This window comes from Electrophorus electricus, chromosome 18, assembly GCF_041902795.1.
Source record: "Electrophorus electricus isolate QZ-2024a chromosome 18, ASM4190279v1, whole genome shotgun sequence".
Lineage (NCBI taxonomy): Eukaryota > Metazoa > Chordata > Actinopteri > Gymnotiformes > Gymnotidae > Electrophorus > Electrophorus electricus.
The window spans coordinates 5,512,501-5,540,000 of NC_137514.1; the positions used below are offsets into that span (position 1 = coordinate 5,512,501).

A 27,500-nucleotide genomic window follows, 5' to 3' on the forward strand; every position below is an offset into this window, starting at 1 on the left:
GGAGAATGGGTAAATGAAAAGGCAGAGGACAGGGCAGCCGGAGTCGCCGGGTTCTCATGGGTGATCCATGTTTCTGTCAGAGCCAGGAAGTGTAGGAAGTGGAGGGATGCTAATGCTGAGATGAAGTCAGCCTTCTGGACAGCAGACTGGCAGTTCCAGAGCCCTCCTGCCACCACGATCTGTGATGGTGTGAAGCGTTGTGAGTCAGTGAGGTTGCTGAGATTGAGACGTCTATGACTGTGTCGAGGAGATCTGTGGGATATGTGGACAGGAATTGCGAAGCACATTTCAGATGCTTGATTTGTGGATGTATGAGATAAAGGATTGAGATAATATGAGAATTTACTTTGAATCAGGATATGAGGTTATCTGAAGTGCCCTGAATCTCACACACACACATGTATCCAGACAACAACCTTGTTAGATCCACCATGTAAATCTAACTTTGGCCAATTTTAACCTTTGACAAAAGTTTGTGAAGTCCTGTAGGTGAGATGTAGACGAACTGATTGAGAACACTACCAAAACTCCTCCAGATGTTGATTAGGAGTCGTCCTAATTTAACTCAGTTCAATAAGTGCTGAGCCCGCCCCTCAATTCACACCTAAGGTCAGGGCGAAACTACACCTGTAGTGAGTAATTACCGCTACCAAGCAACTAACAACTAGATTTAGACAACAAGCCTTGAATTTCAGTGTCTAAGACAAAAGTAAGTAAACTCAGAGCCTACCTTAACCAACCAGATGATAATCCAACAAAACAAACCAACGCACACTACCATCATCCCTACACCCCAAATTAGGAACCAAGACCCAATGCTAGCAAACCACAGCAGACTACCACAATCAAGTGAATAACCTGAAAGGCTGCTGGATGCAGCACTACAGACGATCACAACTGTGACCATCGCTGAGACCAGCCAGCGGATATACGCCACAGCAGCAGTGATGTACACACGGTACTTCACAAGATGATCATCGAGGAGGAGGTTGGAGGCCAAGATAAGGGCAACACAGAGAGAAGTCATCCCACAGAAATGCAGAAAGGTGTGAAGTGGCGTGGAGTGACTACAAGAAAAGCTTGTGAATCGATGCCCCACACATGGATCCTGCAATGCTTGAAGCTGTATAACATCAACAGGACTTCATCAAGAAGGGGCTGTGGAAGACGACCCTAGAGGCCTAGATGCCCGGTCCTGAACCCCCTCAGTGAGATCATCGCCAAGAGTGGCTATGGAAACCGGCTGCAGAATGGAGCTACCATTTGCGCTGGATAAGTGTGGTCGGATGGTTACAAGGAAGCTAGAACAGAGGGCAGCTAAACGTACTTTGCAATACAACAAAGAGAAGCCACTGACATCAAGACAAGGAAACTCCCAAACAACCAAGATCCTGGAGTACACCAGGATGATGGCCCCAAGTGATGAAGTGCTTGGTGAGTACCTCAGACTGCAGAAACCTGAGGAGGAACAGAAACCATGATGGGAGGAAAATATACCACCGGCAGACTGCGGAAGTGGCGAATATGGAGAAATCCAACCCATGGATGGAAAAGGCTGAATTGAAAGACAGCATGGAGCGTGGTAGCACAAGAACAAGCTCTGAATACAAGATCAGTAGAGGCTGGGATCTACTACACCAGGCGGGACCCCAGATGCAGGCCGTGCAAAGATGCCCCCAAGACAATCCAGCACATAACAGCAAGATGTTAGCAGGCAGAGTGTATATGGAACGCCATATCCAAGTGGCTGGCACAGTGTACAGAAACATCTCTGCTAAATACGTGCTGGAAGTTTCAATGTCAAAGTAGGATACACCCCCGAAGGTGGTGCAGAATGATAGACTAAGATACAGTGGGACTTGGAGATACAGACAGACCAAAATGGTTATGGCTAACCAACCAGACATAGTAGTGATGGATAAACAGCAGAAGAGAGCCGTAGTGACGGATGTAGCAATCCCGAGCGATAGCAGCATCAGGAACAAGAAACACGAAAAGCTCAAGAAATACCAAGGACTGAGAGAGTTAGAAAAGATGTGGAAGGTGTAGGGAACAGCACAAGCTCCAATTACTACAAACTTGGAGAATGGCTCCAACAGATCCCAGGAACAATATCTGAGATCTCGGTCCAGAGGAGTGATGTCCTGGGAACAGCTAAGACACTATGCAGGACCCTCTTCCCAGACCTCTGGAAGACAACCCAAGCTTGAAAGAACACAAACACCCTGGAGTGTATACACACAGAGTTTTCACAGAAACGGGATGTTTTGCATAGAGGTCAGCTGTGCAAGCAAAGTGCGTCTGAATCAGTAGTATGAATTTATATATGAAAAAATAAATGTATAAATCATAACATTCATTCCATGCGTTTCTAAAGTTCCAAAAGTGTAGATGAGTTATTTTCTTTGAGTTTCCCAATTTCAGTTCTACCATAGCAACAAATGGTGATGCAAACATATGTCATTAATGCAGTGTCCATAAGTATTAAAATGCCTCGCCACTGGAAATGACAAATCCTTCATTCCGATCAGCGACCTTCTCTTGGTTTCTCTGATAAAAAGCCGTTTACATCTCTTACAAGTAATACAGTAGACAACTCCTGCAGTGATGTATGACAATTGATCCTTTTGTACCAGTTATTTTAGTGGCTGTGTTAATAAATGTACATGTGGCACATCTAGAGCGGTTGCAGGCTACAGTTCCACAGTTATCTGACTGGTCAGTTATCTCTCTCTTGACGAGCATGTCTTTGATGTTTTTACCTCATCTGTAGGAGATTAGTGGAGGATCCTTAAAAAGGGATGCAGTCTCTGCATCAGTCTGAAGGTTTCTGAAGTTTTTAAAACTGTTGTAAAATATCAGCACCAATGGAATTCTTGTAGCCTTAACAGCAGATTGTTTATAGGTCAGTGCGTCCACTCTCTGAACAGGTACAACATGAGCAAAGGCATCATCTACCACTCCACAGTTTTGAAAATGCACACATTTCCATCATTTTCTGAATAAAGTTTTCATTCTCACTGCAAAAGCACTTAGCAGAGTCTTAGCAGAGAAGAAAGAAAACAATAGCTGGAGCTCTACAAACATGCCAGAAATGTCATCACTACATCTCAAACACTAAGAGTATAGGTATGGTCTATTGTTCAGAACTGTTTCTCACCGAGTCCAACAAAGAGGTTAGCATTGAATAACAAAGAGGTTAGCGTAGAACGGTCCCGTTACTAACTCCTCTAATTTATTGGGAAGTGGGGTTGGAACCCAGGCTCAGCCATCATTCGGCCCCTGCTGGAGCTGAGAGGGTTCAGGGTCTTGCTCGAGGGCTCAGCAGTGGCAGCATGGCAGAACCAGGACTCAAACCCACAACCTTCTGACAGTCCAAAGTTCTCTCCACTAGGCTACCATTGTACCTGGAGCTCGTCTCAGGTCTTGCAACAAGAAAATGTTTTAAAGCACTCCAATGCAAGAAAGCAAGTGGCAGGGTAGTGTTGGTTCTTTCAGGCACTCAAGGACTTGTAGGAAGTGAGAGGAGTCTTTAACATGTGTGGGTAAGGACAGAACAATTGGTTGAATAATGTCATCCAGAAACTGGGATATCATTACTGTTGGGCAGGAACAAGCATATACAATAGGACTTCCAGGATTGCTTTCCTTGGGGATTTTAGGGAGAAGACAGAAATGGCAGCAGCAGTAATATTCTGTGAAAGATCAGAAAGGTTTCTGCTGAAATGTCGTGATTACCAGTGGACTGAATGGAGGCCCGTAACTGTGGAGTGATGCCAGAGCTGTTCTGTCTTTTAAAACTAGTAGATTACCTTTCTTGTAACGGCCCTTTCGCGAAACGACAACAGCTCCACCCTCAACAGCTGCCGTGATGTCACTCCTTTTGTTTAAATGTTTAAGCACACAGTATTCTTCCTTTGGTAGATTTTAGAAGGTTTACTGAATTTTATGTTATTAGAAATTAAGACTGAATTTGTTAAATGCATGTAGAAATGCAATGTGTTTAAATACAAGTATAAACTGAGCAGGTTGCTTCACAGTTCACTACTACGTAGTTCCGAGTGTGTGAATGAAAAGAGATCCCGGTTTGTCTGTAATAATAAAGGAAGTGGAAGCTGATGCGGACGTTCCCAGTGCCAAGGCCTTGACGGCCGCCTGGTGGTCAGAGGGTTGTAACTGCAGTTCTCCATCTGACGCCTGCATGTCCGGCGTTGCAGGTGAACAGCCGAAGCATCGAGGGCATGCGACACTCGCAGGTGGTGGCGATCATAAGGGGAGGGGGAAACCAGACGCAGCTGCTGGTGGTCGACCCGGAAACGGATGCACTCTTCAAGAGACTCGGCATCATGCCCACTGCTGCGCATCTTACAGGTACAGTGCAGAAGATACAGATACTACTTCTAACGAATTTCAGAGTTTTTGGTTTTTACTATTTTCTCAATTCTCTTACAGAGGACTGTGTGGATGGACCACTTATGGAGAATTCAGTCTCTAACTATCCAGTTCTGCAAGACAGTTCTGCGTCTCCCTCACCAATGCCTGATCCTTCCCCAGTCTCCCTGCCAACCTTAAACGTCACACTGACAGATCGACCAATCACAAACGGCTCTCTGAAGCACCAGAGCCGTAGAAGCTCCTTCTCTAATTCCATCTTATCAGAGATGAGCATGGAGGTAAGCATCACCAACACTTGCAATAAGGTCTGTGTGTGTGTCTGTGTGTGTGTCTGTGTGTGTGTCTGTGTGTGTGTCTGTGTGTGTGTGTGTTTCTGTAATAAACCCGTTGGAACATCATGCAGTCATGCTCCACATTTCTTGCTTGCTGACCTTCTTTCTGTGGCTGTGTGTAAAAGCCTCTTGCCCCCTTCAGCTAATGTTTGACCAGCATACTGGCCACATGAACCAAAGTAGCTGAACAGGGACATGGCATAAACTAAGTACACAGTAACTGACAGTCTGTACAGAGTAGGTGAGGCATAAATTGAGGATGCAGAGTGGAGAAGGGAAGGAGCAGAAATGATGGAGTGGCTTCATGACTTCTTGAACGTTTAGGAAGACTCTGATGAGTAATGGATCAACAAACACAACCCAACTTGAGATCTGTAATTGGTAGAAATGTGTTTGGAATATTACAAAGATTCATATCTCAGTTTATTCTGTCTCAGACTTTTGGATGCCTGCCACATCATGCTTAAGACTCCCAACTAGCAGTGAGGCCAATGAGCTCGCACTCGTGTGTTTAAGATGGCTTTTCCTCCATAAGGGGGAGCCGTTGCACTCGGGCTGCACTCGGGCTGCACTGCGGCGCAAGTGTGCTTCTTCCCATAAATGACACTGTGTGCCTTAGTAGGAGACGCTGCAGCTTCGTCAATGCATCTGATGTGTCCCCTTGGCAGATGTTCAGTTCGGGCTACAACAAGCGCCACAGTGCCCCCGCTGGCAGGGATGAGGTAAAAGCACAGCGAGTCGCAGACCCAGCGTGGGAGTACGGTCTGTACCTCAGCCCGACGGCAGCCGAGGCCAGGCAAAAGGCCAGGGCAAAGAGGGGGAACAAGAGAGCACCCCCTATGGACTGGAGCAAGAAGCACGAGATCTTCAGTAACTTCTGAAGAGCTCAGAGCACAAGACCAATTCTGAAAGTTAACAGAAACCAACGTACACACATTCCATGAACCCGGCACTTCTGTCAAATACTGAGGAATGGATATGTAGGATATGTAGGATATATGTAGGATATGTAGGATATGTAGGATATATGTAGGATATATTGCATGTAGGATACATGCAAGAGGACCCAGGGGCTGTATGAATGAAAGAACAAGCAGTGGTTGATTCATTTTTCTCTGAATAGAAAGAGAGAGAGAGAATGTTATGATGCTTTTTCCAAGGTGGTCCTATTTCCGAAATGGTCCATGGGCTCCCACATGGGCTGGTTCACAATACATGAACTATGCAGAATGAGGAAAAGAGTTTCTTTGTGTGTTTATATAAAATTAAACAGAGAGGATAATTTTGAGTGTCCTGTAACTCGGGAGGACACAATTCCCTTTCCTGCTCAGGAGAAATGCCTTTGGAATAAAGAATATTTATTCCTTCTTCAGTAAGAGTCCTACGACCAAATACTCCCATTGTTCCTTAGACAGACAGTTTAGTCCATTTTAATATATTAATTGCATTCTTACACAATACAGTCAACAATCCACATCAGATAAACAAAAATGATTTGCTCATGTCATTGTGATGTTTAAATTCAGCCTTTATTACAGAAGTGGTGTGGCTTATTGTCAGGACAATACCACACATAATGCAAAGACTAGTAATGTGATATCCACAAACACAAAGCACTTTATAGGACCATTTCCTGTATGACATTATTCTAATTTTATGCATATTCAAAATATTTTAAGTATGTAGACATAACTGACTTAATATGCTGTTTAATATGCTGCTTGTATGAAATATCTAATTTATCTGCCATTTACCTTTATTGTAATGTCGCAGTGTGCTCAACATGTGCTTCAGTGTATTTCACCAGCTAAACGGAATGATGAAACAAAAATCAAAGATTTCAAAGTTTTTATATGAATCTCAGGTTTGCAACACTAACTATGAAACAGCGATATTCTTATTTCTAAATGAAACTTGTAGCTTAGAAAGACCTAAAGCAAACACATTCAGTAGGCTACAAATCAATTACGAATCGTACAATAATATAAAACGTCAGTATACCGTTTTTCTGTGGAAATTAGAAATGTTCTCATTTTTAACTGGAATTGTTGAAGCCTCTACAACGCTAGTGCTGTTAATAGGCTGTCGGGTGTTTTTCACTGTGTCCCTGTTTCGCGCGTCTTCTGAATAAACGCAAACACCGGGAAGCTTTTGCAGCGCGACGCGTGCCTTCTGTTCCGCGCGCGGAGCGACGGTAGCGGGTCCGTCGGCACGTCGCAAAGTGCAACTGCATGGTTTCTTCACACATGCAGCCACAGTTCCCCTTTCCGCCGCTAGAGGGAACTGGTTTGCATGAAGTGGGGACGCCCGTGTGTCTGACGCGGCATCTCTCATGTGTTTGATTTTGATGGAGTTTACTTAGCGTTCCTCTTTTCTTTCAGTAACTTTCAGTAACCCTCAGTTGGTAGGTAACAAGTAACCCCTTTGTCGGGTGAAAACACAGGCTAATTCGTTTATTTTGATTGCATACGAAAAAGTAAGTTAAATGACAAAGGACTGTATACGAAACTCTTCCTGTATTTGTTTCAGCGTTTTGCGAAGCACAGAGAACTCGTAGCACACCCGGAGGGAGGGCAAGTGGCAACTAAGGAGCGACCGTTTGCATATCGATCATGAAACTACCAGTAGTTTCAAGCCGTGTCAAGTTCATGTTTCCGTTCTGTATCGTGCCACTCAAAAGAAAAAAAAAATCAGATATAGAAAAAAGATCACGTGGGGCGAATCATTTTCAAACAGCTGCAGGGGAAAATCTGCATGACGGGAGCACACGTGTACATTTATAAAATTAAATGTTCAATGTTTGCTTTCCCTACACCCACCGCACTGTTAGAAACACACACACACCCCTGCTCTTACTCTTGAACCTTCTCCTCTTAACCCCTCCTCCACCTCCCTTTTGTTTTCTCTACCCTAGCCGCATTGCCACAAGACCCGACATTACGCGGGACCACACACTGCTTCTCAGTGAGTCTCTCTGTGATCGCACATACACCCACACACCCAGGCCTCTGCTCTCCAGATTCTGAAAACCTTGGTGGGGGTGTGAATAAAAACGCTGTTGAGGTTGTCGTGCGGTTCCTGAATGGTGGAACCCGTTGTCATACGGTTTACTGCAGTAGGTGTTTTAGTTTCATGTCTATCTGCTTGACTTTGTCTTTTTTTTTTATTGCCATGTCCTCTGGAAGAGTGCAGCATGTTAAAAGCAAAAAAAGTACCATGGTGGAAACACGTTTTGTGTTCGTGTGCGGGGAAATGCTATAGTGCAGCCAAAACACAAAAACGTCACTTTACCGGCGTGAGCGGTAAACGGCGTTCCCGAAAGCATCGTAAAACAAAGCTCCTTTCTAAACGATAAAGTGAACACTAAATTGTCACACTCCGTCATCGAAGATGGTCTTAACGTCTGCTTTAGGGAACCGGACCCCAGAACCGCATCCTAACCGGGCTTTACCGCACGCTCCGTTAAACCAAGCCTCCTACTGGAATGATGAAATGTGATTTATTGAAAACATAAAGCACTTTAAAACATCTTTCATTCCTCTTCGCCATTCACATCTGAAAGCAGTGGCCAGACCGTCCCTGGCACTGCTGAGAAAGGTTGTCACGGCTTCAACAAACCCTTCAGTTTAAAGACAGGAAAATGTAGCCATTATTCAAAATAGCAGTAAAATAAAAGCAATTATTTTGTGATCAAAAAACCTTTAAATAATTACAGAGGCTTGGTAGAAAACCATTTATTTAATTTAACCGTTTAATTTTTTCTGTCTAGGAAAAGTTGTTTTTTTGAAAGCTGACGTCTTTAATTAAGGATCTCGTACAGATGGCGATGTCCGTGCGGCCAACCTGGCTTCTCCCTTCCGTTTTGTCTCTCTCATTCCTTCCTTCCTTCATTCATTCATTCATTCAAATGTTACAGTCCCCAACAGAACACGTCGTCACGTCTTCTGAGACACAACCATGACAAACGGTAAGTCCAGCAGTTGTATTTAATTGGTAAATTGATCATTAAATCCTTATACAAAAAACGAAATAAATAAAAGTAAAAAACAAAAATGGGGAGGAAGTGCACGATGAAAATCAGATTTAAATTGTCTTTTTTTCTGTCATGAATGTGTGAGGGGGACAATAGCAGTAGCAGCAAAACAATAAAAAAGTAATGTTGTAAAACAATTTGAAAGAACCATGGTGTGTTGCAGGAGAGGATTAATGCACTACATACCAAATATCAACATGGCAGAAATCATTATCCATATTAAACACACACACACACACACACACACACACACACACACACACACGCGCGCACACACGCATTCACAAATACTCATAAGCGTGCTCACACATACACGTTGGTCACAGTTTACAGGTCAATAGGGGTCCAGGAGTCAAGTGTAATGTACCTTAAAACATTTAACTTAGTAACAACACACTGAGCGCGCGCACACACAGTGCACAAAAATAACAAAGATGACAAGATTGCAGAAAAAAAAACAAACAAACAAAAAAAACCAGAACACACTTACACACACACACACACACACACAACCACAGTCGCGCGCACACACAGTCATGTCATGATCAGTATGCTATATTGTCTGCATTTCATTCTAACGGCTGTTAAGTGTTTGGACTAGATGTTCAATCTGCAGTGTGCTCCATGAGCCACTGAGCGAGCCCTGGAGGAATCTGACTAGCTACAGCGCACCACAGGACAGAAAAACGAGTCACGCACACAAGAAAGTGGTCGCGCCAGAGACGAAGCGCCGTGAAGCTTGGGAACTGTCCAGTACTAAACCCCGTCTGAAGAGAAAACTGCAAAGAACGGAGGACTGGGCGTCAACTCGTTCTCATCCTCGCCGTTGTTCTCATGTTCGTTGTGTTTTGATTAACTTTATTAAAAAACAAACAAACAAAAAAAAAACCCCCCACTAGTCATTTCTATAGTCTCAGTGTTTTAGGTCTGATTATGCTATCGCTAGAACAGCGCCATCTGCAGTCTGTTCATAGTTATTGCGAGCATGTGCGCGAGCGTTTGTTTCTGATGCCTGGGATGGACTTAACTTTAAAAAGATGTTTACACATTGCTGTCTAGTGCCACTCCCTAACGTATCTTAGTAATGTCAGGTGTTCCGTCTGGAACCTCATTTACAACATCTACCTCCCTCCCGCTTTCTCTGTAACTTCACTATCCCTCTCTTTAGCTTTCAGTCATCCTAAAAAAAAGTCTTTTTTTTAGGTTTATTTTCCCATGATTGGGTGCATTCCACAGTTAACTAGAGGAGTCCCCTCCCCCCCTCCCTCCCTCCCTCCCACCCTCATGGACACACACAGGGCGTGGGGTCTGTCCGTCAGGCGGAGCGGCCAATCGTGTCCCTCTCCCCCACGATCAGGGCAGTGCAATACACAGATGGATGAGTTTCCCCCCGGTAACCCTCCTAAAAGATTCAACTGGGGAGAAAAGAAAGATGTAGGACATTTTTACACCTACAGGAACAGATCTGACAGTCATGTGGAGAGCTTTCCAGTACAGGTTGGCAAGCTCACCATTCACCTCGTGACACGTTAGAGGTCGTCGTCGTAACTCACCTGACAGCGCATGGGCGTGCAGTGTGGGCGGAGGGAGGGGCGGGGCTACACCCCATAGCATGCAGAGAGGCGGTCCTTTAGGATGGGCGGGAACTGCTCTGAGAACTGCTGCCAATTCTCCTCCCCTACCTGGTCTTTGAAACCGTGTAGGATCTACACGTGTGCGCACAGAAAACGCAATCATCCCTTAGAAAAGTGCCTACAAGCATATGTGAGCTACTTCAAGAAGTTGTGTGGTGTAACTTTTGGTTTTATTAAATGCAATAATAAATCAGTAGTTATGGCTTTTGAATAACAATTAAATAAAATTGAGAAAGCTTGCATTTGTAGTGCCAATGTTAAATATTCAAATCTAAGAACCAAACTACAGTAATACAAAACTATAAACAAAAAGCAACAAGTGCATGTGCCCGTGTCAGTAACCCATCTGACCTTGTAGAACATGTCTCTCAGGTCATCTTTAGGGTTGACCCAGGAGGCCACCGCATCACAGAAGAAGATGAAGTCCTGAGAAGGAACGACAGAATGAAGGACTGAACGAGAGGGAGGGAGGGAGGAACACTGGTTTTACATACCTGGACCACACCTCCAGGATTTACACCAATCATCACACAGATGCCTCTGAAGGCAGAGTCTTTCTCCTCGTTATCTCGGATGTTGCGTAACGATGTGCACCTGCACACACACACACACACACACACACACACACACACACACACACACACACACACACCATTATATATCTAATGGCAGAAGCGCAGGTTCTTGGTATCCATGGCATGTCAATCAAGCTGATGCAGCAAAAGGTTTCCAAGGAAACGGACCAGGGCCGGATAAACTGCTGCAGCATAGGAGCCACTTCCTGTGGACACACGTAGCCCAGCCGACCAATCGTGATAGCTGGGGATCAAAAAAGGAGGAGGGGGAAAAAAGAAAGAATGGGTTCATGACCTCATATGAACCAGTGACCTTTCAACTATTAGCGAAAACTTTATCCACACACAAAAACAAGCCATGTTTGCAGTCACACAATATTTACCACTCCCTCCTTAAGCTGCTTCGCAGTCGCACAAAGCAAGTGAAAATAAAAACTGGCCGTGTTAGGAAACAGAGCTCAGAAGAGATTTCAGCCACAGCAGGGGCAAGGTGAAAGGTGAAAGGTTGAGTACCAGTGTTCTCCAGCAGGGTTTTGGGAGTGTTTGGTCTATTAATGATCTCCACCAGGTGAGGAAGAACCAGAGCCACATAGGGCTGCATCTCCACTCCTGAGAGAGAGACAGAACAAAAGGACGATAGAAGGGTGAATATTTATAGGCTTCACGCACTCCACAAACACTGAAAATAGGAAAAACGCTGGCAGCAGAGGGGTCCTGTTAATTCAGAGTCGGCAGAGGGGTCCTCTCACCCATCTGCATGCAGATCTCTCCGATGGCCCACGTTGCATTGTTACACACAGAGATAAACTCAGGATTGAGGTTCGTCCCCAAGATTGGCATAAACTCCGCTACACACACACACACACACACACACACACACACACACACACACACACACGTTTAAGGAAGGGATTGACCAGCATCCAAAAATACATGACATATTTAGTACACCCCGGCCACTAGGTGTCAGTATAACAGCTGTTTCATAACGAAGCATCAATGCAAAAATGACCATGCACCTTAAAAAACATACTTATAGGTATGTGCATTAAATATTTCAAACGAGCACTTATGTCCAGTTCTTATGAGAGTACACCCTGCTTGTGAGCAGAAGGAGGATACGTGTTTTGTTCTTACCAATGCAGGGTTTGACGTGCGGGAAACAGGCCTTGGTCAGGTCTCCCAGCAGAGCAAAGGAGCTCTGTCTCACCTCTGGCATCGTGTCCTGTAAACACACACAACTTACAAATGTATTTACGGTTATGGCAATTAAGTCATAAGTCAAATATACACAGCGTTAACAGCAGCTTTGTTACGCCCTATCCAGTGAATACTATAGGTGGTGAGAGTTTATTGTTCATGTGTAGAGGGGGATGAGGACAGACCTGAATACCATGTCACACAAACCAAGATGACCACAGGCAGAGCTCCAACTAGGACACCGTACATACACACACACAGCTGGTTAGAGCTCCCTCAGTTACCTGCATGCACTGGAAGAGGAGTGTCATGATGTTGCTGCGTGCCACCAGTTGGTCCACGTGAACCCCCAGACCCTCAGCCAGCCCACTGAGCAGATCCAGCGCCACGATCATGAAGTCCTTGTCAGGGGCCTCGTACTGGTCTGGCTGCTGGCTGTACATCTACACTCGCGCGCACACACATACACATTAATCACTGTAAAGCATTCTAGTTACTTGTGTGCACGTGCGTGCGCGTGTGTGTCCTTACCATGGCCTGAGCGAGGGTTTTCTGCACCAGTGTGACGCAGCGTTGATACACTGGCTCACAGTAGGGCAAGAAGCCACTCTGCAGAGCCGTGGCAACAGATGACAAACACTAGAAACAGGGAAACCGGGAGAGAACATTCATAAGCCCTTCCATCACAAGACATACAGCAATCACTCATGCACGCACGCACACACACACACACACACTCACACACGCACACACGCACTCACGCACACGCACTCGCGCACGCACACGCACACGCGCACACACACGCACACGCGCACACACACGCACACGCGCACACACACGCACACGCGCACACACACGCACACACACGCACACACACGCACACACACACACGTTCCTCAGAGCAGAGAGGAAATGAACCCTGGGCTCTTTGATCTGATGCTTCAGCTCCACACACTTCCCCTTCCCGGCCGCCGCCCTCCCGTCTCCATAGAGACGCTAAACCCAAGAACTGCTTTCAACACACCATGCAGGACCGTTTACGCAACAGTGACCTCTGACCATCGGTGTTGTACACATATGTGAGGACCGTAGTGACAGATGTGGCGATCCAAAGCGATAGCAGTACCGGGACCAGGAACACCAAGTGCTGACAGAAGAGCTAGAAAAGATGTGGAGGGTGAAGGCAACAGCGGTTCCCATGGTGATCGGAGCACTGGGGGCTGTGACCCCCAAACCGGGAGAGCGGCACCAACAGATCCCAGGAACAACATCAGAGCTCTCAGTCCAGAAGAGTGCAGTCCTGGGAACAGCCAAGATACGACCCAGGACCCGCAATCTCCCAGAGCTCAGGAAGAGAACCCCACCCAGAAGAGGGAGAGTGGAAAATTTTTATTTTTTTTTTAAACGGGAAATGAATTCTGCAACTGTGCACTATGTAGATGCAGTAGCTAAACCGCACCCACAGGAAGATTAGTGGCTAGTCCCAGCAGTACCTGACCTGTGCTGCACTCACCCCAATAGGCCAAAGTGAGAACTGCACTTTAGGAGGAAGTGCTTTCGTAATGGTTTGGGAAAAGTGTGCCTGTGCGTTTAACTGGTAGAACCAAAGTGACATTTTGTTAAATGATCTCTCTTTAGATTTGAAATGGTATGTGCATTGTAGAGTGAAAAGCTTTTTTTTTTTAATGTCTAATTGAGACTTGCATATATATATATATATATATATATATATATATATATATATATATATATATATATATATATATATAAAATAATAAATAAATAAAAGAATTATTGTGCAATATGTTCAGCCACAATAAACCAAAAACACACATCAGGGGTCATATGTTGTAGACATATTAAACAAACAATTCAACTAAACTGGATGAACACGACTGTTCACATCCAGCAACACGGCGGGCCAGACCACCTCACCTCCAGCAGGGGGAACAGGTCTTTGTCCTCATCCTTCAGCTCGTTCCATTTCTGGATCAGGGGGGGCATCAGCTTCTGGATGTATTCCTACAACACGGAGAACGCAGGAAGAAATCAAGAAAAAAATATATATACTCCAGTCATTGCAGTAAACTCTCAGTAAAGCAGCGTCCAGGAGGGAGCACTGAATGGCAGGACAGCTGCACCATGGCCTTGGCCAGGCCTGAGCGTTCCTGACAAAACTCAACGAGACAGACATCAAGAACGAACAGAAACACCACCATCTCAATACCCCCGCTCTGTTCAGAAGGTCAACGGGGTCATTAAGATGTTACGTTAATAAATATATTTACACCCTAGTTTTAGCACACACCCTGGTTGCCATACATGGTGAATCTACACACACCTTCGCACAGGAAGTCTTCCACCCAGCCACTCACCCTTTATGACATGCCTTGCAATACGGGTGGCTCAGTGGTTGAAGGCACTCCACTAGTAATCAGAAGGTTGCCAGTTCAAGCCCCACCACTGTAAAGCCACTGAGCAAGACCGGGCGTTAACTAACTCGCTCGAGTTGTGTTCAGGCAGAATTGTAAATGGCCTTGGATAAAACCCGTAAGCTAAATGCCACAAATGTAAATTCTACAGGTGAATTCCTGAGGCGACGTTAGCCCTAAGGCGACTACACACACACACCCACACCTACAAGGCTATTTGTTCGCATACCCTTTGTGACATCAGCACTGAAAAGGCAAACACTTCACGAGCGCGGTGGGAGCTGGGACCGTTACCGGTTGGTTGAGATGGTGGCCCACGGAGTCGGCCAGCGTGCCGATGGCGTCGTAGAGGATGAGCAGGTTCTTGTGCTGGTACTTTCCGAAGGCGAACACCAGCGTGTCCAGGATGAAGCTGAGGTAAGGAACAAGCTCGGTACACGCCTCCTCCTCCAGAGTGGCGAACGCACTGGCAGCGGAACGCACAACACACACACGTGAGCTAGCCGCTTTGGCCGGTTCTCCTTCAGATGTCCTTGTGCACGGTTATGACTAACAAACGTATTAAATGGTAAATCTAGTCATTGACTAGCTCAGGTACATCAACTGTTTAAACACACACACACCTGCAGGCGGCCTCCTGTACCCTCTTGTTGCCGTCCAGGATGCGTTTGAGCAACTCCGTCATAAGGGGTTTGAGGTGGGCGTCCGGCGGCTGGCTCACCACCCAGTGGGCGTAGCGGCTCAGCGTCCAGCAGGCGATGGAGCGCACCAGGGCTTTCTTGTCACACAGACACTGGATGAGGTGGGGAACCAGCTCCGGCAGGTAAGGCACCATGCCCTGCATGCAGCCTGAGAGAGGGAGGGAGGGACAATAGAGTGTGTGAGTGAAGAGAAAGTTCCACTATAACTAACTAACACACTGATGGACTAAATATAAGCAACTTATTATAACTGATTTATAACTGTGTTATTATAACACACAATTCAAGCAACTTATTATAACTGAATTATAACTGTGTTATTATAACACACACAATTCAAGCAACTTATTCTAACTGAATTATAACCGTGTTATTATAACACACACACACCCTCAGCAATAGCCCCCAGCACCAGGATGCCCGACTCCTTGATGACCCAGTCGGGGTGGAACAGAAGCCCCTTCAGCAGAGGAAGCAGGTGGGGCAGCAGGTCGTCACGGAACACGTTAGCCAGGACGTCCAGCGCCGCCGCAGAGCACTTCCCTACACACACACACACACACACACACACACACACACACACACACACACACACACACACACACACACACACACACACACACACACACACACACACACACACACACACACACAATTCTCTTGCTTTTAATAGCTCTTATTTTACGTGCATTTTATGTCAAGGTGCTCTTTAATATTTCCTGTGTGGACTGTGTCTTCTTGTCTTGTAGAGTATTTGTAAGCGTTTCTGTGAAGCACCATGAGACCTGCTCTACAGAAGCCTGATCTAAATAAAGACGCGTTTAGTCCTCCATCTTCCCCTTCCCTGCACGACGTACGAGCTCCAGTCCACTGGTCTGGAAACTCACGCAGGTTCCAGTCGGACAGCGCGTCGTCGTCGTCGTCCTCGTCCTCGTCCATGTCCTCGCCTTCCTCGCCCTGGCCACCCTCGTGCTGCAGGGTGACGGTGCGGGACTTGTGGAAGCGCGGCTTAATGTCCTGCTCGCTGTCCGGGACGTTGTCGTCCTCCTCCACGTCGCCCTGCAGGACGGTCAAAAGCAAAGGAGGAGAAAGTGAAATGAAAAGGGAGAGAGAGAGAGAGAGAGAGAGAGAGAGAGAGACGGAGGACAAAAGAAAGAGACGAGAGAGCCCCACCCACCTTCAGCAGAATGATGTCAATCTCAGAATACTTCATCCCATTCACCAGGATGGGTATAAGCCTAGCAGGAGAACACGCACGCATGCATGCACGCACACACACACACACACACACACACACACACACACACACACACACAAGCGTTTCATGCTGCTACAGTTCAGTTCTTTTGTTAAAGAGGCTTTGGGGTTTTGTTTTGTTTTTTTTACTGTACTCACATTTTAGGCTTATATTTATTTAGAATTATACTTGGTGTTTTCTTTTTACCTTTTTATATATTAATACTTTGTTTTCTTATATGCTTGATTTGCACAAAGATTGTAAATAAATGGATAAAAAATAAAATCAACACCTGTGTAAGTACCTTTTGTTTATATATATGAGTATAAAAATAATAGCTTGTTTATTTTATAAACCATTGATTTAGAATTCTTCTAAAAACATGCTATATGATGGGTCATTTCAATATGAGATTTTGGTCATATCACACAGCCCTAATACAGGCATACAGACTAATGACATACAACTTAGAAGTTCCGTTTATTCGGAATGGACCGTACCACCATGCAGCAGGAAGGAGGAGGTACTCACTGGACCAGGTGTCCTGACAGAGCTTCTTTACAGATGGGCTGCTCCGCCAGCGTGAGCCAGAACTCGCACGCTTCCAGAGCCACATTCTCATCCAGGTCCTGCGTGCGCTGCAGCATGTACTGAGGGTGAGGAGACACACAGACAACAGCGTCACCTGGACACGCCCGTCTAACTAAACACTCAAAGAGGAACTTTACTTCCAACACAGTTCAAGGTACCAAAGGACAATGCACAAGAAAATAAACAATATACAAACTAAATAGCTGTGTGTGTGTGTGTTTCTCACCTGGATAATGCTGTGCATGTGTGGAATGAGGCGGTCTATGCGGACCTCCAGGAGCATCACCAGCGCCCTGCACACGTTCTTCCTCACCTCAGAGTCTTCATCGCCCGCCAAAGCAAACAAAGCCTGAGAGACAGAGACATTTCCCTTTTACATTCCTTTTTCTCATTTTCCCTGAAAATGCTTCATCTAAACAATACTAAAGCTAACAACGCATGCATTAGCCACATTAGCATTGGCAGAAAACTGGCAGCAGGGTGGTTAGCCACATTAGCATTGGCAGGCTACTGGCAGCAGGGTGGTTAGCCACATTAGCATTGGCAGGTTACTGGCAGCAGGGTGGTTAGCCACATTAGCATCAGCTGGCTAACCGGCAGCGGGGTGGTTAGCCACATTAGCACCAACAGGCTAACTGGCAGCCATGGAGCTACCACATACTTCCAGCAGTGCAGGGTGGTGTAGGTAGGTAGGTGGTGTAGTTAAAAGGTGGTGTAAAGGGGATGTTACCTCTATGAAGGTGTCAATGTTGTCCATGAGAGCCTGAGCACGACCTATGATGAACTGATTGACACATGCTATAGCATGAGACCTGTGCAAGAGGACACAGAGGGATAGAAACATTCACACTAAGGTTTGTTTATTTGTTTCTACTAAAAAGAGCATCAACACCACGTTCACACAACACTGTTGAGAAACCGACTGCAAGAGGGTAGAGAAAAGGAAAGAGATAAACACGAGAGAGAGAGAGAGCACGCGCGAGAGAGGCCGACCTGATCTTGGGGCTGCAGTGCTTAAAGAACTGCAGGAACTTGGGGATCATGATGTTGAGGGGTCGATTGAGGGCGTCGCTGTCCAACAGTTCTGACGAGTCCTCGCAGATCTTCTGCAAAGCGCCAAATGACCCCTACAAACACACACACACACACCTCCATCAATTCATCACTAATTTCACACTCAATCATCCACACTCCAGACTGGAGATAAATAAAGTATTAGTAAAACCAAACAGAGCGTTACCTCACAGGTGTTGTAGTCCTCAGAGTTCAGCAGGTTGCAGAGCTGAGGTAGTAGCTCAGGCCATGTCTGTAACTCCCCTTTAGATGCTATAGTGGTGATCAGAATACCTGCACGCGCACACACACACACACACACACACACACACACACACACACACACACACACACACACCTCCCTACATGAGCTATGAGAAAGTATGACATAATGCCAAGACTGAATTCCAGCCTCTTGATTTCAGCCCCTAAGTCAGAACCTCACCCCCTCACACTGCCCTACACCCCCACCATCCTCAGCCTCCTTCATCCCCTCAGCAAAGCCCCTCCCCTCTCACCAATGGTGGCACGGATAAGGGGTGAGGGGTCCCCAATGTTGTTCAGACACTCCTGCTTGATGAAGTCGGCCACGGCTGGTGGGAAGTTCTGATAGTGGGCCTTCACGTTGTTCTTCAAAATCAGACCACTGAGAGAGCGGGTGGGCTCATCTAGAGAGGGTGGGGGGGATGAAGAGAAAAGCAAATGGGAAGCACAAAAGAGAAGAGAGAAAGAGAGAGAGAGACAGGAAAGAAGGAAGAGAGAAGCAGAATTGGGTTGGGGGATCAATATATCTAACATCGAATTGCAATGGGTCGTCTTCTTGTAACATCAGAGTCTAAATGAAGACTTGCCTTCAGACTTGAGACTTGTGAGAACAAAGATCAGGTAATTGTTGAAGTCAGGATACTGATTGAGTTGCTCCAGTTTCTAGATGGATCTGCTAAGGACATTACTACCACAAACTAAACAAATACAGCCAACAGAAGTAACACAGAGACCAGATATGATGCAGAGCAGATGGCCGTAATGCAGAACAAACAAACAACTCCGTGAACATGTATAAACGTGCGTCTTTTCACGCGTGTCCTCCAAGGATACCTCTTGCACGGCTCTTTGCGTGGCCGTGTCCGGAGACTGCGAATCCTTCAACAGCAGCAGCACCTGCTGAAGACTCTGCTCGTCGGGCTGCCACTCCATCCTGCGCTCACGCCCGGCGGACAACGGCAAACGGCACCGCGCGCACCACGCAACGGAGACGAGGACACGCACGCGCCCACCAAAAAAACAAACAAACAAACAAACAAACAAAAACACACACACACAACCAGACACAGGGAAACAGACAAAGGACGAATGAGTGCGCTAGACGGATACTCTACCCGAAATTAGCAAGACTGCGATGCCACAGGCACACGAACTAAGATGCAGTTAGATACTGGTGCTACAGCCGAACTGGGCGACGGCGTAGTCGAAAACACACTCAAAGCAAAAACCAGAGTCGGTTATCTGAGCAAGAAAAGACTGTGAAAGCGGGTGGAATCGTTAGGCTACTTCTTGGCAAGGAGGTTGTGGCCATAAATTCACCCAGTTGGCTACGATTGTCTGAGTTATAACCCCGCGTAGCTAATCTGGCTAACTAACTACAAAACCTGCCGTTCATCTGCACGCGATTTATAGCTAAATGAAGCAAGCCGAACCTTTTCTAGCTCTGGAGGATCAACTAAACGTCTGATGAATTCAACGCAAAACGTTCGCGGACGGTAATATCTGACCCAGTTAAGGGTTTTTCTCCGCCTCAGCCGGCTGCGTTAGCCTAGCTGAGCTAAAGCCAGCAGAGTGGCGTTAGCCGGTTAGCTCCAGTCCGCATATCGCAGCACCGAGCCACACAAATGTCGAGTTTATGGGGTGGTGGTCTGCTCAGGGACATGCCTGACCCGACCGCTGTTTGCGTGCTGTAACACCAGGTTTATTCGGGCGGGTGATTTAAATCAGGACGCGAGTGTCCCCTGGCCGTGGGTGCCGGAGGGCCCGGACGGGCCTGCTGCACGCTGGCTGGCGGATACCTGCTTAGGTTGAGCTAGACGTGAGGTTTACGGGGCCGCAATGTGCCAAAAAAACGGTCCGACGCCGAGTTAATGACATAACTAGAAACATGAACGACACGGACACAGAAGAAACATTCACACGTTTTGAGTGCCAGCGCCTTTGCTCCCCACCTCTAGCGAGCTAGCCACGGCTAACGCGCTAGCTAGACGTTGAAAGTACCGCCAAAGCGCGTTTACCTGGTGTCTCCAATGCGCTAATTATCTTTCTTCTGTTCGCGGATCGCTTCGTCCTATCAGCAGGTATCGGTTACGATTCCGATTCAGTGTCTTTAAAATTCGGGGTCCCTTTGTGCTCGTTTCAAGTCTCCTTTAATCTGCGAGGTTGTTATTCGGTCACCGGCGCCTCGTCTCTCTCTCTCTTTTTTTTTTTTTTTTTTTTTTTACTACTGCGACTGGAGTGCATGGCACACGTCGTAATCGCTTCCGTGAGCCCGCTCGGCTTCCGTACGCGACGCGCTAGCGTCTGCGTGGCCAATCACCGACGAGCGTCTGAATGAAAAAAAAAAGTGGCCGTGAGGATTTTTTAGACGCGAATGGATTTTCCAGAACAATATACCCACGTAACTAAAGATATACCGTAATGTACTGAAACTCACACCATGTGTGACTCTCACGTTGAGTGGATGCGGAATAAAGCGGGAAGACTGAAGTTCGCGGTCTTCTCCAGCAGATGGAGACAAGCGTATAATAACAGGACGCGTGATGGCGGGATTACAAATTAGTCATCTCGGGGTGGAGGTGGAGTTACTCGGCTGTTCTTTTTCGGTAACTATGATTAGTGCGATATTTCACTGCATTGGCTAGAGGGCTTGACTATGTTTAAACAGAATGTTTACAGTGAACCTGTATATAAAAGGTTCTGCTCCAGAAAGCCAACAAAATATGTATGTTGCGCTTTCTGAATCATAAACCGACGTTTTAGACTGACAGTCGGCGTCAGACTATGCATCCTATTGCAACCCTTCTAAAACTCAAACATATCTGTGACTTTCACTAGCATACAGTCCGGCATTCAGCTGTCATATTAGCGTTGAAATTAAAAGTTATTTTCAAAGACAGGGTATTCAAGTCACGTGACAACCCAGTGTATTGCAAAAACGGAGACTTTACTTCAATCAGACACAACCAGGATGGTGCATGATAACACAAAAGAAAAACACATCCTTATTAAGAGGTGTGTAACTACATACACCACACAGCACATTCAGAGCAGTCCCAAACTGCCTTACCCACACCAAACATGCAGACGACAAAGCCCCCCCCCTCTTCCTCGGCAGAGGGAGCTGGTCTCCCTCTTCCTCAGCAGAGGGAGCTGATCTCAGTCTTGCTACAGCCCCACTTGCAGCAGGCGTTAGACAAGCCCACCACCACGTCCCGGCCCTTGCGGTCCAACGTGCGCAGGGCCTCTAGCACCTCGTCCGAGATGAGCGAGCGTGCCGGCCGGCTGAACGCGGGGCTCTCCATGGCCTCGCTGGCCCAGAGGGGAGCTGCGTTGGTGCGATCGTTGTAGGAAAGCCCAAAGACAGGGTTGGAGACCCAGACGTCGGAGACCTCGTCATCAGGAGTAAAGAGGATATCACCGGCCAGATCCCCTGTGAAGACAGATGGGTTTTAAGCATTATAATTTATAAAATAAATAAATAAATAAATAAAAGGAAAAACCTCAGTCATTGCCAAGTATGGAAAAAAAAGAATGTGTTTGGTCCAACAACTTTGAGAGAGAGAGAGAGTTTGCACTGGCACTCGTTCTTTGAGCTGCAACACATTTGGAAACTCACTGTAGATTAGCCATCTAAACCAAAATTGAATACCACTTACTTTCACACACACCTGCCTTACCTGCCACACCCACAGACCTCCTCCAGCGCGATCCTCCGCAGGTGAAGATGATGGCACGGATGAACTCCCTCCCGCAGAGCTTGACGCCATAGATCGGGTGGCCCTCACTGGCCTGTGCACCACTCGCCAGCGCCACCAGCAGGCCAAGGCTCAGCATTGCCTCCTTATACATGACGGTGCAGAGATGCTAACCAAAGGTGAGCTGAACGTGTAAGATCAGCGAAGTGTGGAAAATGTTCAAGAATATTCTCCAATCAGACGGCACAGGTGAAGAGGAATGGAAGGTGTGGGCATGTCCCTACTAATTCGGTTTGTTTTTGTTTTCTTCTGCTTTCCTCTTGGATTAGCGATGCTCCCGTGTTTCCCAGCTTCCCAGGGTTCCTTTTATATTCCCCCGGCACACTCCCATGACCTATTCGTCCCCAGTGTTGGTCCGATGGCAGGGACAGATAGCCTAGGAGACCTTTAGCTGGACAAAAGAGCTGTCCCTGACCTGGTGTAATTAACCTGAGCACTGCGTTCCTGGCTGTGGCATGGGGAACAGCCTAATCTCATTGTTCATGACCTTTCGGACACCACACGCACACGTGGGCGCACAAACTAAGAAACACATGCTCATACACGCACGCAGACTTCCTTTACCAATATAACGCAAGTGTCAATTCTAACAGTGATGCTGGATGCTCAGTGCGACTACTTTAAATAAAGGCACCATTACTGCTACCATATCAGATCAAATATTAAGCTTTTTCATTGAGGTTTTCCAGTGTCAGTGTAGCAAAAGCTGTGAACCCAGATATTCCAGGTGGCAAGCATTCCTCTCCTTCAGAGGTGATGGTCTCCTTTACAATGCCCTGCCCTTCAGGGGGTGACTGTCGCTGACGTCTCTTTACAGAGGTCACTGTCTCTGTCACACTGTTCCTGTGTGAGGGTTCGTGTGATCAAGGGTACATTCTCACTGCACACAGGCAGAAGGCCGTGACCACCAGACCAGTGAACCAACTCTCTAACAATAGCAAACAGAACACACAAATTACTGTTAAAATCAAAATAATGAAAACCGACTAACTTCTTGACTTAAACTCATTGTTTATAGTTGTAGAGTTGTAGCAGTGCACCTCATATCTAGCTGCTCCCAGTTCTGATGGCAGTGCCATTGAGCAGAACCAGCGTCGACTAAAACTTCAAAGTAACCAGGTGTGCTCATTAAAAAAAAAGAAGCTATAACTTACATGTAGTAGCCTGCAGTCTGGCAAATAAAAGGTGGATTCATCATTTACACAAAAAGACTACAAGAAGAGTATACATGACAGTGGATATCACGGATGCAATATTTCTATCTGGGTTAGTTGACCGGCTCTGACATTTCAGCACAAAGATAAGAAAATAACACAAAATGGGAAATGGGATGAAGTGTGTGTGTGTGTGTGTGTGTGTGTGTGTGTGTGTGTGTGTGTGTGTGTGTGTGTGTGTGTTTGTGTGTGTTTGTGTGTGTTTGTGTCATGCCTCAATGAAGCAGCTATACCTTCTTATCAGTTTCCCCCCAGAGCTTCTAATGTGTGAAACAACAAAGCTTTTGGAAACTGATGTAGTAATTCGACATTCAGGGAGGCACTGGTACGGCATCATAACGCGGACTGGGAGATAAATTTTCACCGTTATCGTACTGATGTACTGCGCAATGAATACTGGAAGATTCATGAGTGTAATTGAAAATGACATACGACCATATCAGTAAATTGAAATACCGTCGTCTTCCAGCAAGTTCATCCATATTCATGCGTTCGTGCTTGCATAAAGTTTAAACTACTTGCACTAAAAGTGTATAGGCTGTTCTTTTTTTTCTACAAAACTCTTTAGATATTATTTACCAATTTATGCAATATAAACACGTGTATTTTAGAAGAACATATAGAAGAACACGTTCGATTAATTAAATGTTACCAGTTGTTGGGAGAACAAGGGCTGCATTTCTCTTGCGTAATGACCAAAGATGATAGACAAGCGCCCGTCACGAATGAGACCACAGGGCAATAACCGACACTTACATTATCCAATGATGGGAAGACAAACCTGCCCTCCTGGCCCAAGTCGCACCAATCATTTTTAAGACGAGGGCGGGAGCCCGACGGGTGGGTAGCAACAGTTGCCCCGGTGAGGACGAAGCGCCATAGTCACGGTAGTCCTGGCGACAAGAACCAAGCAACGGGAATCAACAACAACAATCTGATCCATTAAGAAAAAAACTCAGCTCCAAACTAAGAAAACCCAACAAGAACCAAAAGGTGAAAATTACAGTTTTATTTTATGCAGACCGTCGTGCTTTTGAAAACAAACTATTGAGTATCTGTGTCGCAATTTCTTCCAGTGCAGCGCTTTAACGCAGGAGCTAGGCGGAGGTAACGCGATCCTCTCCACGGCGGAGAGCTAGCTGTCTTTCCAAACGCACACGGTTGTTATGACGATGGCAAATATGTGATAGTGGCACAAAATGGCGGGTGTTGTAACAGGAGAGTGTTGTACTTTTACTTGTTGGCTTTTTTGGTAGGCTAACCGCCCTGTCAAAGCAGAGTTCAACTGGCTCGATTACTTAAAGGGGAAGAGATCACATGTTTCAGGATCGCATGTCAAATGGCGACTTCTGCCATAGAAATCCTCCGTGTCGCAATCATTTTGTACTTTCTTCAGAAGAGTTTTATTCGCGCACAGAAGTGTGAAATCCGGACACTTGGTAGTTCAAGCGATCGGAAACGTACTTGAAAAGCCTTCAAAAGTTTTCGCAAACGTGGGCAAAAGTCGTCGAAGGCTCTAAGGTCGCCAGCCCAGCGCTCACGGGGCTGTCAGTAAGGGAGTGGAGGGGCGGGGCCTCCGTGGGTGGGCGTGGCAGCGAAAAGTTAAAACCGTGATTCTTTACCTATTCAGCGTAATCATTGCTGCCTTTAACAGTAAGTCCTAAACGGATCTGTGTCCAGCTATGTTTTAGCTGCTTCTCCAAAACAATTGCAGATAATCTTAGACTCCGTTCAGTTTCCAGGATACCGTCGCAAGCCCGGGCATGTACGCGCTGCCGCTGTGCGCCCTGTTCATTGTAGGGGCGCCTTTGAAAACCAGTTCAGCCAGTTTCGGAGGACGTATCGATATGGTAGCGTAACACCACTGTAACCTACGACAAAGCAGGGCTGCTGGCGTTACGTACCCTGGCGTGGACAGCTTTATCACAGCACATGACAAATCCGGCCAAGAATCACGGTTCATTTACTAACTTTTAAAATGAACAGCTTAAAAACTTCTGTTTGTGTCTGGTTTTATGTCTGTTCATCTTGAGTATTGGTGTTGAGTATTGGTGAAATTGGTGAGATTGTAAATAAAACACTGAGCATGTTTTTAATTAGGCTGACTGGTCAGGTATGTATATGGTGCCAATGTTATTATTCTTACCGATTATATGGCCTTGTTTCATTATTGTCAGTTTTAATGTGAAGTTTCCTCTTATCTTTTTTACACTCGCCCTTCATACACACATCCACACTGTGTTAAGGTTATTGTATTGTTCACATACCCTATTGAAGTCCTACTGTGGCTGTTAAACAGGAAATAACTTTCCATGTGTTTCTGCAAGACACCAGACATACTTCCTGTTCTACCACCACACACATGTGCACACACACACACAAAGCCTTGCATTCTGTACCTATCTGCGATCAGACCCAAATAAACATGCGTGCTTCGATGTTTCTTGAGTAAGTAAAAGTATGACCTGAATTAGTGCAGTGTTTCCTGTTCATGACTTTTTTTTCTATCAGCCTTCCTGTTAGCACAGGGTGGGGCAAACCTCTGAGCTCCGCCCCCTTACCTAAAGCCACTTAGGTTAGACCTCACATGCGACCAGGCAGTCTGCCCCACAGAAATCTATGTTTCTGTACTAATTATGTTTTGTACTAATTACGTTATTATGTTCAGTTAATCCTGCTCTTCCAGGCCAGACGGACTAGCGAGTGAAATCCATTTCCAGTGCAGCTCCCAGTAAAATGTGTGTCTTTGGGATAGGTGCACGTGCAGCTGGGCTTTCAAACTTTGATTCTATGAAAACGTAAATTAGATTTTATAGCTCGGCTCACATAAATTAGGACATTCCCATTGACGCATGAATCATGAATGAACTCGGTTAAAACGGGCATTAAGTTAGGATACACTGACATTAACTGAGGGAAAACTCAGAGGTACTCTGCAGTTCCTCACGGTTCACGGAGCTAGCTGTTTGTGTCTAAAAACCTACCCTTACTCCAGGGTCCGTGAAGGACGCTTCTCTGGTGCCTCATCACCAGCCTGATCTGCGTCAGTATCCTCACTGGTTGGTTTGTATAGCTATGACTCTATGGTTCCAGTTCTCCTTTTCTGAGCACAGAACTGAGGGGCCAGTTCATTTGTTTTGTGGTTTGGTGTTTGAGCAGTGTTGTATATTTGACTGTCTGACACTCAGGTTTATTATCATATTAGTATTTGTGATCTGTTCCCTGGGTCTTTTAATAGTAAGAACTGGTTGGTCTTTTGTTCTCCTCAAGACCTGTTCATGTGGCCATGCTGTCTTGAGTGGAAAAATTGCAATGCTGGAGAAAATTAAGAAAAAAATCATTCTTTGTCAAGCTCATACTAAGTATCAGTACCAATCAGATTAGAACTGTAACGTTGTTTGCTGGACATTCACTGTCAACACAGTAATACTATTATACATTATTATTCTATTCATTTAAATATTTTTTAAAAATACAAGAATCCCAGATCGGGGGTGTGGTGTGACTGTCCACTCACACTGATAAAGAGACCCAGTTCTTTGTTCTTCATGTCACACTGTACTGCTGCTGTTCTTCATGGGTTAAAACCCTGTTGTTGTTGTTTTGTGCAGGAGCTCAGCATTAGTCGTCATGGCGACTTCAGGCTATGCAGAGGAGCTGCAACCCTCCCAGCCTCAAGGGGGCAGCATAACTCCTGCCGCAAAACCGGGCCAGCAGAAAGTCCCACCCAGTGACACCCCCCAGTTCATTCCTGAAATCCAGAGTTCTTCTAGCTCCTCCTCCTCCCAGACAGGCCCAGCCTCTAGTGCTAGACAGGCAACGCCTCCGGTGAGTCAGAAGAAGGCTGTTTTGGCCACACCTCCACAGGTGACCATGTCGTCTGCACAGTATGTTGTCTCTGAGATTCAGAGCTCCGCCTCGCAGACCAGCAATGGCCAGAACACGCCACAGTACATAGTTGTCACGGTTACAGGTGAGATACGTCGAACACACACTGGTTCTTATCGTGCCACAGTGACACTGTGATGCTCCACTATATTCTTCAGTTGAGCGCTTCGTCATACTGGCAGTGGTCCTAAAC

The 27,500-nt window shown here is 46.1% G+C and overlaps 4 protein-coding genes across 7 annotated transcripts in view; 2 read left to right on the forward strand and 2 right to left on the reverse strand.

The window, feature by feature from the left end:
* The window catches only part of nthl1 (nth-like DNA glycosylase 1), a 23,178-nt gene extending 14,518 nt beyond the window's left edge, over positions 1-8,660 (forward strand). For both annotated transcript variants that reach the window (XM_081701175.1, XM_035534600.2), the window contains 3 exons: positions 4,218-4,371; positions 4,453-4,673; positions 5,396-8,660. In XM_081701175.1, the coding sequence (XP_081557301.1) occupies positions 4,218-4,371; positions 4,453-4,673; positions 5,396-5,608 (588 nt within the window). In that variant the 3' untranslated portion in view covers positions 5,609-8,660. The remainder of the gene's footprint in view (positions 1-4,217; positions 4,372-4,452; positions 4,674-5,395) is intronic.
* Positions 8,661-8,699: 39 nt separating this feature from the next.
* Positions 8,700-20,664, reverse strand: tnpo2b (transportin 2b). The gene is made up of 25 exons (XM_027031816.3): positions 20,466-20,664; positions 19,282-19,381; positions 19,035-19,110; positions 18,702-18,851; positions 18,371-18,477; positions 18,124-18,257; positions 17,861-17,942; positions 17,357-17,479; positions 17,071-17,189; positions 16,480-16,540; positions 16,190-16,361; positions 15,693-15,845; positions 15,225-15,450; positions 14,896-15,067; positions 14,105-14,191; positions 12,701-12,808; positions 12,454-12,612; positions 12,107-12,194; positions 11,719-11,817; positions 11,483-11,578; positions 11,138-11,213; positions 10,889-10,988; positions 10,746-10,820; positions 10,314-10,466; positions 8,700-10,175 (listed from the first exon to the last, which is right to left on the reverse strand). Exons 2-24 carry the CDS (start codon positions 19,378-19,380, stop codon positions 10,359-10,361), a joined length of 2,670 nt encoding a protein of 889 aa, XP_026887617.2. The 5' UTR covers position 19,381; positions 20,466-20,664; the 3' UTR covers positions 8,700-10,175; positions 10,314-10,358.
* Positions 20,665-21,221: 557 nt separating this feature from the next.
* rln3b (relaxin 3b) lies at positions 21,222-24,122 on the reverse strand. Of its 2 annotated transcripts, none has more exons than XM_081700931.1 (2): positions 22,119-24,122; positions 21,222-21,880 (listed from the first exon to the last, which is right to left on the reverse strand). In XM_081700931.1, exons 1-2 carry the CDS (start codon positions 22,297-22,299, stop codon positions 21,588-21,590), a joined length of 474 nt encoding a protein of 157 aa, XP_081557057.1. In that variant the 5' UTR covers positions 22,300-24,122; the 3' UTR covers positions 21,222-21,587. The 2 variants fall into 2 exon arrangements, with proteins under 2 accessions (XP_081557057.1, XP_026887611.3); XM_027031810.3 differs by having other exon boundaries at positions 21,225-21,880; positions 22,128-24,122.
* A 140-nt stretch (positions 24,123-24,262) lies between these two features.
* rfx1b (regulatory factor X, 1b (influences HLA class II expression)) overlaps positions 24,263-27,500 on the forward strand; it is a 12,779-nt gene continuing 9,541 nt past the window's right edge. For both annotated transcript variants that reach the window (XM_035534929.2, XM_035534930.2), the window contains exons 1-2: positions 24,263-24,412; positions 27,031-27,392. In XM_035534929.2, coding sequence (XP_035390822.1) covers positions 27,050-27,392 — 343 coding nt within the window. In that variant the 5' untranslated portion in view covers positions 24,263-24,412; positions 27,031-27,049. The remainder of the gene's footprint in view (positions 24,413-27,030; positions 27,393-27,500) is intronic.

Bases quoted from the DNA above. Each gene is read 5' to 3' on its own strand.
- tnpo2b (XM_027031816.3), bottom strand. From the start codon at position 19,380: ATGGAGTGGCAGCCCGACGAGCAGAGTCTTCAGCAGGTGCTGCTGCTG. The intron at 12,195-12,453 runs GTAACTGAGGGA...GTGTGTTTACAG, and splicing joins TCCTCTTCCAGTGCATGCAG to GACACGATGCCAGAGGTGAG. The intron at 10,821-10,888 runs GTATGTAAAACC...GTTCCTTCTCAG, and splicing joins ATCCTGGAGGTGTGGTCCAG to GACTTCATCTTCTTCTGTGA.
- rln3b (XM_081700931.1), bottom strand. From the start codon at position 22,299: ATGTATAAGGAGGCAATGCTGAGCCTTGGCCTGCTGGTGGCGCTGGCG. The intron at 21,881-22,118 runs GTGTGTGTGAAA...CTGTCTTCACAG, and splicing joins GGGTGTGGCAGGTAAGGCAG to GGGATCTGGCCGGTGATATC.